Source organism: Eulemur rufifrons, chromosome 28, assembly GCF_041146395.1.
Source record: "Eulemur rufifrons isolate Redbay chromosome 28, OSU_ERuf_1, whole genome shotgun sequence".
Taxonomy (NCBI): domain Eukaryota; kingdom Metazoa; phylum Chordata; class Mammalia; order Primates; family Lemuridae; genus Eulemur; species Eulemur rufifrons.
This window is the reverse complement of record NC_091010.1, coordinates 58,393,361-58,408,791: the sequence shown is the minus strand read 5'-3', so window position 1 is coordinate 58,408,791 and position 15,431 is coordinate 58,393,361. Positions and strand designations below refer to the sequence as shown.

General features: G+C 37.0%; 1 protein-coding gene across 1 annotated transcript in view; it reads right to left on the bottom strand.

The window, feature by feature from the left end:
- Positions 1 to 15,431, bottom strand: part of ATRNL1 (attractin like 1) — a 563,691-nt gene that overhangs the window by 536,506 nt on the left and 11,754 nt on the right. Inside the window, exons 2-3 of the mRNA XM_069459886.1 lie at positions 1,332 to 1,415; positions 95 to 208 (exon numbers count right to left, since the gene is read on the bottom strand). Of these exons, the coding sequence (XP_069315987.1) occupies positions 95 to 208; positions 1,332 to 1,415 (198 nt within the window). The remainder of the gene's footprint in view (positions 1 to 94; positions 209 to 1,331; positions 1,416 to 15,431) is intronic.

Here is a 15,431-nt window from a genome sequence, read left to right as displayed (position 1 = left end):
CACTAAATTTATTTTGGAGTACATATCAATACATTTAAAATTAATAAATTATACATAGTTATCATTCTAAAACTGATTAAACATAATTACTCACCTAAGTACAGCTATTAAAGGTGCATATATTGAATCTCCATCATAAACATACATATGATCCCAGCTACATTCTGTAGCAAAATGATTGAATCTTAATCTTAACACTGCATTTGGACTGGAAAAATATTAAAATATTTTTTAAATTAATATAGAATATACAAAGCACAGTATGAAGAAATTTTAGGTAAAGTATTTCATTAAAAATATGTTTACAGATAATTTTGCTATAACTCCTTAAATCACCAGAGTAAAAGATTGATAAACCATTATATCTAATTTGTAAAAAGGAGATAAAATTTTCAAAATCTATTAACAGGTCATATGCATGTATCATTCTTTTCTAAAATTTAGTCAACAGAAAATGTTCCATGTCTTAAGGTAGAATTTACATAGATTGTATACATCACTGAAACCTTAATTGAACTTTACACTCAAAATGGGTACATTTTGTTGTATACAAATCGTACTTGAATAAAGTTGATTTTTAAAATTCGACACTCAAGAAGCAACTATTCTCATTTCTACAGAACTCTTAAGTAGAGGCACTAAGTTCTTCAAATTTTAATCAAAAGATCTTAATATGTCATACTATTAATATTAAAAAATAGACAGACTATAGGTACATAGCAGAGAATTAACAGTTTTTGAGTTTTAAAATAACAAAAAAAGTTTCCAAATACAGTCCTTAAAAATCAGAAAATGGTTCAAAAAGAATTCCTATCAATTCATTTACAATCCACTCACAATATGTTTAAATAAATTTGGTTTCAAGCCCTACTTACTAAAATTACCTCTAAATGAATAATTAACTCCCTCTTCTACAAAATATTCTTTTAAAAATACCCTTAGAATTCAAATGCTGAATAGTATGAATTAATAGCATAACACAGCCTGAAATATTTTTATCCTTTCTGTGGAATCTTCAAATTCCATAACAAGATGTGTAAAACAAGCAAAAAATGCCTACTCAATACCATAGTAACATAACTCAAAAACAAAATATATAAAAATTAACTATTATCACAAGCAAAAGAGTACTGTAATTTATATTAAATGTGATGTCTAATGGTTGTAAATTCCATGTAAAAATGTAAATAATGTTTTCTAATAAACAACTAAATAAACTATACAACTATAAAGTCATTATACTTAATTATACTTAAATGCTTTAACATTGATATGATCACCTTTACCATTTCAGAATAAATAAATTAATTCAACCCAAAGTGTATACTTACTAGCCTTCAATTAGCCATGTACATTTAGTTTTATACTTATAGTTAATTGGACCATCTGTTAAATATCCAGAAGGTTCTGTTAACCTAGAAAACAAAATCATGAAAATAATTACCTTAAAGTAACTTTAAGAAATACAATAGCATAAGAAAATTTAAAAGTCATTAAGAAAAAGTAATGGGACATAACAACTGCCAAAAAGAGAATTTATTTACAACTTAGGAAAATTTCAAATTGCTGTATTTTTATCTATATCTCACAGGATATTTATTTTGGATTTCTTTAAACCATGATATTTCATGACCATTTCAATTTACACAGTAGAAACAGACATTGAAAGATTGAACATTGTACTGATGGGTTCAGTGTTGATGCAAAATAGATTAAGTTAAACATCATCTGCACAAAAATTAGGTTGAGGCAAAAGAAGGAAGATTGAATGCACTTTGGAAGATGCAGATCTATGGAATAGAGAAGCAGTATATGTTATGTCCTACTTTGGAGAGTCACCTTGCTAGCTATATTTGATTTGCACGCACCAGGATTGCTAAGGTAGTTGTCACCAGACTTCACAGAGTTCTGCTACCTGTATTTATTACCATTTTCTCTTATCTACTTTACGTCTAGTCCAAGAACTTAATCAATTTTTAAAATAGGGTAAATCAAAAGGCTTTATATCTTCTATTTTATACATAAAAAAGGAAAAGATAATTAGAAAAACTTCAGATTTTCAGAATTTAAAAATATTTAAAACAAAAATCTCGATTCTACATCATTTTGTTCTCCTGACCTCCAGCGCAATTATTTTATCAACAAAAGACTATATTTTAAATAATTAAAATATCTTCCCACTCAGCATTTATATACTGTATTTGTATATGCATACACACGTCACAGCCCATTGGTCTTTATGTATTCACATAAACACACACACACACACACATACACACACTCATAGATATCAGGGTCATTATCTACTTTTAGATAAAATTAAATTTTCCTCATAGTATAGAGCCTTAAAAACATTCGGAGAAAAAACATTTCATTTACCTATATCAGGGTTGATGGAAAGGTCAATGTTAATGTTATATGCAACATGTTCGTAATCCTTGAAAATTACTTTGGGTAATAAAGGGACTAATTCATGATTGAAAAAACTTTTGGAAGAGGAGCGGAGCCAAGATGGCCAACTAGCAACATTGCTTTTCAGATTGTCCCAGAGAGAAGACAGAATATTGGACTGAGGAAAGTGGAGAGCAGTCACACCTCAGGTGTGGATCACAGGGAGAGACAACAGAGAAGTATGGAGACCCAACCAAGAAAAACCATGAAGCTAAGAAGGAGGTTACAGAAGAGAAGACAGCGGTGCAAGCCAAACCCAGAGAGGCTGGAGCCCAGTGAAAGGGTAAGAGGGTCTTCCCCTTTCCCACACAGGTGCCTTCAGTGAGCATCGGGACATAAAACATTTTGGAGGCCTTCTACCTTCCTCGAGCCCAGGCACAGTGGCTAAATAGGAATAATCAGGTAAACCAGCCATCCACAGGAGTTCGGGTGTTCAAAAGGGACACTTTTCAGGAGAGTGCCATGAGAGATGGGAGTGCTGGTTACCTTACACCTAGACACTTCCTCCTCTGCACCCTCTCCAATCTTGGCATTAGAGAGAGTAATTTTAGCTGGTAGCTGTGCCCTCCCTCGCCCCCACTGCAACCTCAAGAACACTCTGAACCAAGTAGCACACCAACAGCTGCATCTCCACAACAGATGCATATTTCCAGCTGAGCCCACCACTGAGAGCAGGGCCGCCACAATTTGCAAGTTTCCTGCCCACAGGTGTGTCTCAGGATGGCACACTAGCGGCTTAGACAGGCAGACCAGAACTGGTACCCCTAATCCCCAGACATGAGACCAGTGCAGGGAGATGCAGAAGAGCGATCTCAGTCTGGGACACGGGTGGTGAGGAAACCCTCACAGACATATCCAACAGGAGAGTGTGGAGGGGCACTGAGGAAGTGGGATCTGTGAGAGTGCCCATCCACCACCCCTGCTGGAGAACCACAATATTGGATAGGGGTGCACTCAGGGTGAATTAGCATAGCCCCTGGATCCCGTGACAACTGAAAGCCTTGGGCGTGCCACCTGAATAGGAGCAGTGGCCCCTCCCCGTACTCATTACAATAGGGAGTGCTGCTTGTAACTGCCTCCATAAGCAAGAAAACATTTTTTATAGTTTTTTTTTTTTCTTGTAGTTCACTTATGTTTCAAGGTCCCAGGCCAGTAAGATTTGCTGACCAGCACTTTGTAACTTTCTCTTACATTCGTGGAACCTCCTTGCAGTCACGAGATAACTACAAAACCTTACCCCACCTATTTATCTGAAGAAAAAATTAGTGATATTCCACCACAGATTGTGCCCAAGGACCTACTGAGCCTGCATACAAGCTGAAAGAATGACCAATATTAACTCCTAATCCCCACCCTGGGAGGGACTGATCCACCATTTTTTGATCAGAGGATGTATGCACTAACATGATTTCTCACTGCGCTTTGTGCCCTGCACTCCACCCCAAACATGTAATGATGCTCGCTCCCCTCATACATTATTCATTTCGCCTCCAGAAAAACCCCTGACCCTGTTGATTGAGGAGACAGATTTCAGGTAGTCCATAACACTCACCTCCCTAGATGTATCCACTGAAATAAATCCTTTCTCCCTTGGCAACACACATTTTCTCAGTAATTGGCTTTCTGTGCAGCAAGCAACAGTGAACCCGAATTGTGGGTTCATTAATACACACCTGAGCCAAGAAACTCATGAGCAGCCACTACTTCCAGGCAGGAGAGTGCCCCTGGCAGAGGCCCCTGAGGACAGATAAGCCTACCTCTCTCCATTTGGGGTCTTGTGGTGAAACAGGCATGCACAATTGGGGATCCCCCACCTGTCAGCATCCCATAAGATGCACGCTAGTGTGTCAGATACACGGAATAAGGAGTAGTTCAAGAGCCGATCTTGGGCAATGAGGGAACCCACACAAATTGATCTGATGGGAGAGTGCTGTGGAGATATAGGGAGAAAATAGGGAGGGCGCCCACCCCACCCCACAGAGAAACTGTGCTAGTGGACAAGAGTGAGAAGAGCCTGGACAAAAGCCTTAGATCCTTAGATCTCAGGTGATTAGGCCTCTCCCTTAGGAATAGCCTACCCAGCTTGGAGAGATTGCCCTGAACTTCAAACCAGCAGCTCCCCCAGTGGCCGGATAAGCAACCTCTGAGATCCACCAAGGCTTTGCAAAGCCTCTCTGGCTCCCGGAATCCAGCTGTGATTTGCCTTGCTCCTCCCCCCACCTCAGAGGGAGTAGAGATCAAGCAAACCCCTGGGAGATACAAGGTCCCTTCTAAAACTTGGAGCATTCATATGCTCCACCTGGGGGACCAGAGCTAACCATGGGCACAAAAGACAATCTTGGCAGCTCACTCTTCCACACAACCATCAATCAATGACAGGGAGGACAACCCCATAGCTAAACATAGTGCCTACCAACTCAAGAAAAAAGGGAGTGGCTTAGTCATATTCACAAGTACCACCCATCATCACTGAGGTTAAGCTGGGGGTCCTAACTCACTACACAATGTTGGAAGAGGTAAAGACAGCAGGTCAGAGGTAACCCAAGAGGTATACCTAACCTGCAAGAACTCCCCATAGGCAAGTCAGGACCAGCACACCTCTCCCTGGCACAGTCGGGATTGATCTTCAGGGACTCGGAAACAGGCCCATAAGCTAGGCCTCATACCCCCACATCTCAACCAAGAGGCCAGATAAGAAGGAATCAGCAAAAGAACTCTGTAAACATGAAAAATCAGAGTGAAAAGACATTCCCAAAATAAAAAAATAACTCCTTACCAATGGATACCAATCAAAATGAAAAGATTGAAATGACAGATGAAGAATTTCAAATATGGATTGTAAGGAAGCTCTGTGAAATACAAGAGAAAATAGAAACCCAACACAAGGAAACCACAAAAACAATGCAGGAAATGAATGAAAAATTTACTAAAGAAATCAAATTATTAAAAAAAAAACAAACCAGAACTGGAAATTAAAAACTCATTCAAAGAAATGCAAAACACAGTGGAAAGCCTTAAGAATACACCAGATCAGCCAGAAGAAAGAATCTCAGAGCTTGAAGACAACACCATTGAGGTAAACAAGTCAGTCAAAGAGAAAGAACTGAGAAATAAGAGGAACGAACAAAACCTACAAGACATATGAGATTATGTAAAGAGGCCTAACATAACAATCATAGGTATCTCTGAGAGCAAAGAAGAAAATACACAAGAGTTGGAAAACCTATTTGAGGGAATAATTGAAGAAAATTTCCCTGGCCTTGCTAAAAATCTAGATATCCAGGTATAAGAAGCCCAAAGGACTCCTGGGAGATTCATGGTGAAGAAGCAATCACCATGACACACAGTCATCAGACTGGCCAAAGTAAACATGAAAGAGGCACCACTACGAGCTGTAAAGCAAAGCATCAGGTAATTTACAAAGGAAAACCCATCAGACTAACTGCAGACTTCTCAACTGAGACCTTACAAGCCAGAAGGGACTGGGGCCCCATTCTTAGTCTCCTCAAACAGAGTAATGGCCAGCCTGGAATTTTGCATCCTGCAAAACTAAGTTTCTTATGAGGGAGAAATAAAGACTTTCTCAGACAAGTAAACACTGAGGGAATTTGTCAAGACCAGACCTGGCCTGCAGGAAGTAATCAGAACTACATTATACACGGATCATAACAATAGATACCCATCAGTGTAAAATCACCCAAAAGTTAAAAGTCAGAGCCCAGATACCACAATGGCTAAACAGGTAAAACAGAGCAATAAAGTTCTACTCAACAGGATGAACAGAAATCCACCCCATCTATCAATTCTTTCAATAAATGTGAATGGCTTGAACTCCCCACTCAAGAGACACAGGCTGGCTGAACAGATAAAAAATACAAGCCAAGTATCTGCTGTCTTCAGGAAACACATCTAACACACAAGGACTCATTCAGACTCAAGGTGAAGGGATGGAAAACAATATTCCATTCAAATGGAAACTAAAAGAAATCTGGGGTACCCATTCTCATGTCAGATCACAGAGACTTCAAATTAGCAAAAGACAACTTAAAAAGCTAAAGATTTTTAAATCTTAAAAGCATGTTATAAGTAAAACAATGACAAAATCTACCAAGCCAAGATCCAGAAATTGCAAATTCTTTAAGACGAGCAAGGCATTCAGAACTGCTTTTGCCCTAGAGAGATTTGCCTATTTAAAGGAGATTTCAAAAAGGCTGAGAGTGCAATTCAGCAACCTCAAGGAAGGACAGGGTCAAAAGTTGGAGGCAATGGCCCTCAAAATGTAGGGGCTCAATTAAACAACATAGCACTTTGACTTAAGATACAATGCTTGCCATTAGGGTAAGGATGTGCCAGAAGTAAACCAGCTCTTACCTAGACTGTAGCCTAGCTATGAGTCATCTGGGCAGCAGAAAACTCTGTAAGACTTAAAATTGGCTTATGGTGATGCTAGAACTGCTAGTATGCCAAGTTTCCAAACAAAAGATATATGATATTCTCTAAAGAAAGTTAATGTTATCATAAGTCCTCAAATTATTTCTATCAATAATTTTTAAATAAAATGTCTAGCATAATCAGAGATAACTAGGCATATGAAAATACAGCAAAATAAAAAGCAACAGCAGGAACAGACTCAAAGATATTCCAATTATTGATATTATCAGATGCACACAATAAAAGGCATATGATTACTAAGTTCAAGAAGACAAAAGACAAGATTTATGGCAGTTAAATGAAAACTATAAAAAGTAACTGCAAATTTGAAAAAAAAAATGGAAAATCTAGTACTGGAAACTACCATAATCAAAAGTAAGAATTCAATGAAAAAGTTTAACAACACATTAAATACGTATGAAAAAAAGGATGAGTGATCAAGTAGATAGGTCTGTAGAAAATATCCATACTAATAGCAGAATAACTGAGGAATCAACCCTTTGTGTTTGGGTCAGGTCACTCCACTGGGTAAAACTCTAGCTAGCTGAGATTCTAGCTGAGGGCAGGGGAAAATATGGAATGGGTAGTAGAACAACAAAACCACAGATGTCAATTATGGTCTTGTAACCAATTATAGAAATAAGGATCACAATAGCTTTGCATAGTTTCAATATTCTTGAGATATATATATATATATATATAAATATATATAGTATCTCTTTCACATTTTTATTTTATAAAATAAAACAAGTTGCTAGAAGTGAACTTTGACTTAGTCTTTAGATAACTAAATATTCAATGTGACTATGACTGAATATGAAGAGTAATTAACATTGCCAATGATGGATACAATGACTTTTGGGACTGTGTTTCCTCATTTTGGGGAAAAGGTAAGAATTTTTCACTTGTAAGATATCTATCTTCTTAGGTAGAAATATAGCATTGTTTGGTTGTTGTTGGGAAACTCGAATATGTTTAGAAGAATGCTTATAGAAGCTGAATCATCAAAGGGTGGACTGTGCCAGTTATCCATCTATTTATTTGCCTCTCACCTCCAGATTCACCCTATTTGCCCTACTCTGTGAAAACGGATATGGGCCCTTTAAATTTTTCACTTTATTTTTATTTTTTTTTTTTTTTTGCCAGATGGCAAGATTAACGTTAAGCTGGCATGATTTGTCAGTTGAGTGCACTGGAGAGGCTGCAGGAAAAAAGGTTTTTGCTTCTTGGTTCCAGTGTGCTCAACAAGCTCCTGCAACTTGTGTGGCTTCTCTACCACTAGACTCCTATAGTCCATGGTGGCCAGCAGCTCTCAGCCACCAACAGCTTCCCCCAGCATTTCCCCTCAGGCAATTTTGTACCAGAGTGCCTACAATGAGACACCTCCCCATGACATCGTTCTCCAACATCCTATAAGGTGGCTTTATGACAAATTCCAGAGAGGGCAGTTGTTGAGCAAGTTCTACTAGTGCAGCCCAAAGGCAACTTTTCTGCCGTTTATTAAGCCAAAGCCATGCCCTCCTAGCAAAGTCTGGATCTCAGGACAGGAGGAGGAGGCAGCTCTTATTTAGGTGCTCCATTTCAGTCTTAAGTGTGGTAGTAGCTGCTCATTATATCTACTATTTCTGCGTTCTTCAGAGTTCTCTTTATTTCTTACTAGCCAATCTCTCATTACTCCAGTCCCTGTTATAGTTAATACTTCCTTATGTTAAACTTTTCATGTTAAAATTACAATTCTCTTTCCTGATTGAACTAAGACCAATACACTAATAATAAGGATATGCAAAATAAAATCAAAGTAATAAACCACTTTGCACACAACAAAATGGCTAAAATTAAAAATTACCAAATATTGGCAAGGATATAGAGAAAAAGAACTCTCATAGGAATATATCAGTACAACTATTATACTTTAGAAAATAATTGGCATTATCTTACATAGTTGAAAATAGATATATCTAATTTTTTTAAGAGACTGTGTCTCATTATGTTGCCCAGCTAGAGTGCAGTAGCTATTCCCAGTGTGATCACAGGTCACTGCAATCCTGGAACTCCTGGCCTTAAGGGATCCACTTGCCTCAGCCTCCCAAGTAGCTGGGACTATAGGTACTATAGACAAGAGCCACTACATCAGCTAAAAACAGACATAGCCTACTTGTAGTAGGGGATGGTATCAGTGCTATACCCATATCCTCTTAGACCCCCTTACCATTTCCATTACATTCCAATCTGACTTCCTAAAGCCACACCTGTATCTTTGTTGAACGGTTCCCTTTTCTGACTGCTAGAACCTACTTTGTACATATGGTAGGCTGAAAAGTGCCTGTGAATCAATATCCTCCTAGGGACAGCCCTTAACCAATAAATGGTTTCCTTCAAGGAGTATATTAGTAAATACCCTCAGCTTCCTTACCTCGTTGCTGGGATAATACTGAAGTGAATTTTCCCCAGCATTTTCTGTGGGATTAAGCTCTAATCACCCACTATGGTAGCTGACTTGATAACAGATCTCCTACTGGCTTCCTTGTCTTCTCTATACCACTCTTCTGTCAATGTCCCTCCATCTCCCAAATATATCACATGTGCTCAATTCTTGTCTCAGGATCTGTTTCTGGGTAGTGGAGGGAAGAGTAACCAAACTTAGACAGTATTAGGAAGTAGATCTTCATCTTGGGATTACAGGGTTGGATCATTTATAGGCCAGATGGCAACAGGGGCCATACTGAGGGTGGTGGATGGTGTAGTAATAACTTATGGCATGCTATAGTATCACAATTACTAAGATCTTCACTTGTAGTAAATTGAAATGGGATATCAGTGAAAGGATATGCACTCACTTTAATATGATAGGTTTATGCAATATCCCTCCTAATCTTTGAGAAATACAGTAGCAAGGGTAAATATTAGGATATGGAATTACTAGTTGATTGCTTTTAAAAGCCATTGGTGTGCTGACGGAAGAAAATTATAGACTCAATTGAGCCAATTTTAGATACAGCATGAAAGACAGAGGCTTCTCTAACATTTAAAGAGACTAATCTCCTGCAGCCAGAGGGTAGGTCAAGCTGAAAAACAGGCCGAGCACCAGATCACGAGAGGAGCAAAATAACAGAAAAGGTTTAATTCACAGCTCTGGCAAAATTCCAGTGCTAAAGATAGTGCCCCCAAAAGAAAGTGGAATCTTCATACCACAGAGGGCACCATCTGGTTAGATGTACTTCAGAACCTTAAACCCTCAGATCTTTTGGAACCCTCTGGGCCTGCAAAATGTCTTTGAAAAGCTAGGATTGACAATGAGAAAAATGAATTCCAACCCTCTTTAAATGACTACTTGGTCTTTAGCCATAGCAACAAGTAACACCAGAACTGAATTAAACCAATTTAAACAATTAGTGACAACTGGCTACAGTAATCATGCTTCCAGCCATGCAATTAGTTGCAGCTCCATGTACAGTGACCACACAAAAATACAAATTAAAAATCCCCAAATGTTTGGGAATTAAGCAACAGATTTCTAAGTTACAAAGACAATTAGGAAATAAAATATTGAATAATACTAAGACCACAACATATCAAAATTTGTGAGATGAAGCTAAACCAATACTTAGAAAAATTTATAGCTCTAAATGTTAGTATTAGAAAAGTAATAATCAATTATCTAAGATATAGCTCAAAAAACTAGAAAAGAACAGCAAATTAAACCAAAACAAAGTACGAGGAAGGAAATAATAAAGAACAGAAATATCTGAAATAGAAAACAGTAATACAATAAAGAAAATTAATACAACCAAAAGTTGATTTTATGAAGAATCATAAAATTAATAAACCCCTAGCAAAACTGACCAAGATAAAAAGAAAAAAATATTAATTATCATTATCAAGAGGTGATGTGAAGGAACTGTTATGCCTCCCCACATAAGCTAACCAACAGAAGTACTGAAAATTACACAGCCTATTCGTTCAACTACAGCGGCACAATTATCCAGACTTAAAAGGAAGCTACTCACCACAATCCCTGAATTCCTTCCGTACATTCATTCCTCAACCCTAGCACTAAAGATCCAACCAAGAGCCCAACCATCCCTCAACTCACTACAGACAGGTTTCCTCCTTGCCCATTCCATTCTACTGGAAACATGGGAGGATGCCACCAGCCAAGGTAAAAGTAACGGAAAAATCCCTTATCACCACCAGAAGATAAGCGTAAGAGGGGAAAGCTCCTGCCTACTTTATGATATAGAAAGAACAATTCTTTTGTTGTTTCCCGACCTCTTCTTAAACTCCCAGAACATTTACCTTCATGCCACTTGAGCAAAGCATTCCCATTACACACTTTGAACCTCTTCACAATGTAGAATTAACCTCTAAAATTCAAGTATTACACTTCAAGACCATACTTTGACCACAAACACCAACATTTATTCATTCACTTCTTACTTCTAATACCCTTGTATACCAATTGTCTAGAGTTCTCCAGAAATCCAGTAGGATATAATTCAACTACCTAAAAAAGTAAAATAGGTTTCTTACATAACTATTTCTAATGTCATTTCTACAATGTATTCTGTTTCAACTTTTTTTTAATTTTGTATCACTCCTCTTCTTGAATTGAGAGCCATATTGACATATTAATCTAGATCAGCGTTTCATAAACTACTGGCCTACTGTCTGTTTGTGTAAATGAAGTTTTATTGGAACACAGCTACACTTGTTTGTTTAAATATTATCTAAGATTGCCAACATGCTACAAGGACAGAGTTGAGTAGTGGCAAAGGAGACCATCTGGCCAGCAAAGCCTAAAATATCTTCTATCTGGCCCTTTACAGAAAAAGTTTGCCAATCCCTTGTGTAGATGCCTGCCACATGCCCATATGCCTTGCCAATGTCTCATTCTAGCTGAAACTGCCCAATCCAGAGTCCTTAATTAAATAAGCATGCTGGGCTGTTTATAACAAATGGGTGGCCACTACTGAATGCAGAAAAATGAGCACAAACATTAAACAGAAATAAAATTAAATCAATTGGATGCTGTTCTCTATCTTGGCTACGAACATAAAATTTATTTAATATGTTATAAAAATAAGAAAAATGCAACTGTTTTAATATTACAAAGTCTCTGAAACAATAAATCCCATTTATCACAGAATATGAATTTAGTGCTGCCATAAACACTTTTCAAGGAATAGTCAGATCCACTCAAGGATAGTCTTTGTGCAGTGTAGCTTTTGTAAGCCATCCTCACATGAAGTCTTATTTAAAACAGGTTTTCTAGTTAAAATACTATTTAACAGTTTATTAATTCCCTTTTATTTTTTACTTTTATTTTTATTGATAATTATATGTATTTATGGGGTAAAATGTGATGCATTGATATATGCATACATTGTGGACTGAGAAATCAGGCTAATTAACATGTCCATCGGCTCACATACTTATGATTTCTTTCTGATGAAAATATTTAAAATCCATTCTTTTAGCAATGTATTTTATGAAATATAAATTATTATTAACAATAGTCCTCTTGCTATGCAATAGAACACCAGAACTTACTTGTCCTAACTGAAACTGTACCATTTGACCAAAATTTCCCCTTTCCCCATCCACTCCCCCTCTACTCCCAGACTCTTATAACCACAATTCTACTCTCTACTTGTATGAGTTCAGACTTTTAGATTCCGCATATAAGTGAGATCAGGTGACATTTGCCTTTCTATACCTAGCATAATGTCCTCTAGCTTCACCCATGTTGTCACAAATGACAGAATTTTGTTCTTTTTTAAGAATGAATACTATTCCATTGTGTATACATACCACTTTTTTTAATCCATCCATCTGTTGATGGGCATTTAGGTTGTTTCCAAATCTTGGCTGAGTAACGCTACAATGAACATAATTGTGCAGACAGCTCCTCAACACACTAACTTCGATTGCTTTGTATATATACCCAGAAGTGGGATTGCTGGATCATATGGTAATTCTATTTTTAGTTTTTTTTTTTTTTTTTGGAACCTCCATATTGTTTGCCAAAATGGCTGTACTAATTAACATTCCCACCAACAGTATACAAAGTTTCCCCTTTCTCCACATCCTTGCCAACACTTGTTATTGTTCATCTTTTTGATAGTAGTCATTTTAACAAGTATGAGGTAATATCTCATTATGGTTTTAATTTTCATTTCCCTGATGATTAGTGATATTGAGCATTTTTCATATATTTTTTGGCCTTTTGTATGTTTTCTTTTGAGAAATGTCTACTCAGGTCCTTTGCTCATTTTTTAATAGGGTTATTTGTTTTCTTATTATTGAGTGGTTTGACTTCCTTATATATTTTGGATATGAGCCCCATAACTCATGTATGACTTAAAAATACTTTCTCCTAATCTGTGAGTTATCTCTTCACTCTGTTGTTTCCTTTGCTGTACAGAGCTCTTTAATTTGATTCAATCCCATTTGTCTATTTTTGTTTTTGGTGACTACATTTTTGAGGTTATATGCCCAGACCAACGGCATAGAGTTTTTCTCCATTTCCTTCTAGTAGTTTTACAGTTTTACAGTTTTGCAGTTTCCTTCTAGTAGTTTTACAGTTCACTTCCACATAAGTCTTTAATCCATTTTGAGTTGATGCTTGTATAAGGGGTGAGATAAGGGCTCAATTTCATTCTTCTACATGTGGATATCCAATTTTTCCAGAACCATTTATTGAAGAGATTGTCCTTTCCCCATTGTGTGTTTTTCGCACCCTTGTCAAAAATCAATGGACTGTAGATGCATGGGTTTATTTCTGTGCTCTCTATCCTGTTCCATTGGTCAACATGTCTGTTTTTATGCCAGTATTATGCTGTTTTAATTACTAAGAGGGGGCTTCAAAAAGTTTGTGGAAAACAGAATTAAAATATAAACATAAAAAATATAAACTTTATTTCTCAACATAAGTTCTATCAAGGTCAAGACACTTTTGTAAGTCATGAAATCAGCCCTTTAGTGCATCCCTAAAAAACTGAGGATCCTGTGAATTTAACCATGTCAATGCAGTCTTTTTTACGTTACTAACTGAAGAAAAATTAGCACCCTTTAAAGACTTTTTTTAAGATTAGGAAACGAAAAAGTCAGAAGGAGCCAAATCAGGACTTTTAGGTCAAAACCTAATGATTTCCCAGCAAAACTCTCCCAAAAATTGCACTTGTTTGATGAAAAGAATGAGCAAGAGCACTGTCATGGAGGAGAAGGACTCTCTGGTAAAGCTTTCCTGGGCATTTTTCTGCTGAAGTTTTGCCTGACTTTCTCAAAACACTCTCATAATAAACAGATGTTATCACTCTTCAGCCCTCCAAAAAGTGAACAAGCAAAATGCCTTGAGCATCCCCAAAAACTGTGGCAATGACCTTCGCTCTTGACCAGTCTGCTTTTGCTTTGACTGGACCACTTCTACCTCTTAGGAACCATTGCTCTGATTGTGCTTTGTCTTCAGGATCATACTGGTAAAGCCATGTTTCATCTCCATTTATAATACAAGTCTTCTAAAAAATGTTTCAGGATCTTGATCCTACTTATTTAAAATTTCCATTCAAAGCTCTGCTCCAGTCCGTGGCTGACCTGAGCACAACAATTTTGGTACCCATCAAGTGGAAAGTTTGCTCAACTTTAATTTTTCAGTCAGAATTGTGCAAGTTGAACCAGCTGAGATGACTATGGTGTTGGCCATTGTTTGTGCTGTTAATCATCAATCTTCTTCAATTAGAGCAAGGATAAGATGAATTTTTTTCCTCATAAATTGACAGGGATGGTCTGCTGATATGGGTCTCAATCCCTTCTTAAAACAAGTTATTCATTTGTAAACTGCTGATTACTTTGGGGCATTTTCCCATAAACTTTTCATCAATGATTTTACCATTCTTCCACCCAAGCTTCACCATAAATTTGACATTTGCTCTTGCATCAATTTTAGCAGAATTCATGTTGCTCTGACAGGGGCTCGGTTCAAACTGATTTCTTATCCTTCTTAGTGCCACAAACTAGATCCTGTTCATACATGTTATAACAAGTTAGTATGAGCTTATTTTGGTACAAAACAAATTTGAAATCCATGCAGTTTTTTCATAGTACTCATTTTCCATGAACTTTTTGAAGACAAGCCAGGTAGTCTGATGCCTTCAGCTTTGTTCTTTTTGCTCAAGATTGCTTTGGCTATTGGGGGGGGGGGGGGTCTTTTGTGGTTTCAAACAAATTTAAAAATTTTTTTCTATTTCTGTAAGAATTACACTGGAATTCTGATAGGGATTGTATTGACTTTGTAGATTACTTTGGGTAGTATGGACATTTTAGCAATATTAGTTCTTCCAGTCCATAACACAGGATATCTTTCCATTTATGTGTGTCATCTTGAATTTCTTTCATCAATGTTTTATAGTATTCAGTATACAGATCTCTCACCTCCTTAAATTTACCCCTAAGTATTTTTTGAACTTATTGTAAATGGGATTGTTTTCTTAATTTCTTTTTCAGACAGTTCTTTGTTAGTGTATAGAAATGCTACTGATTTTTTTTTTTTT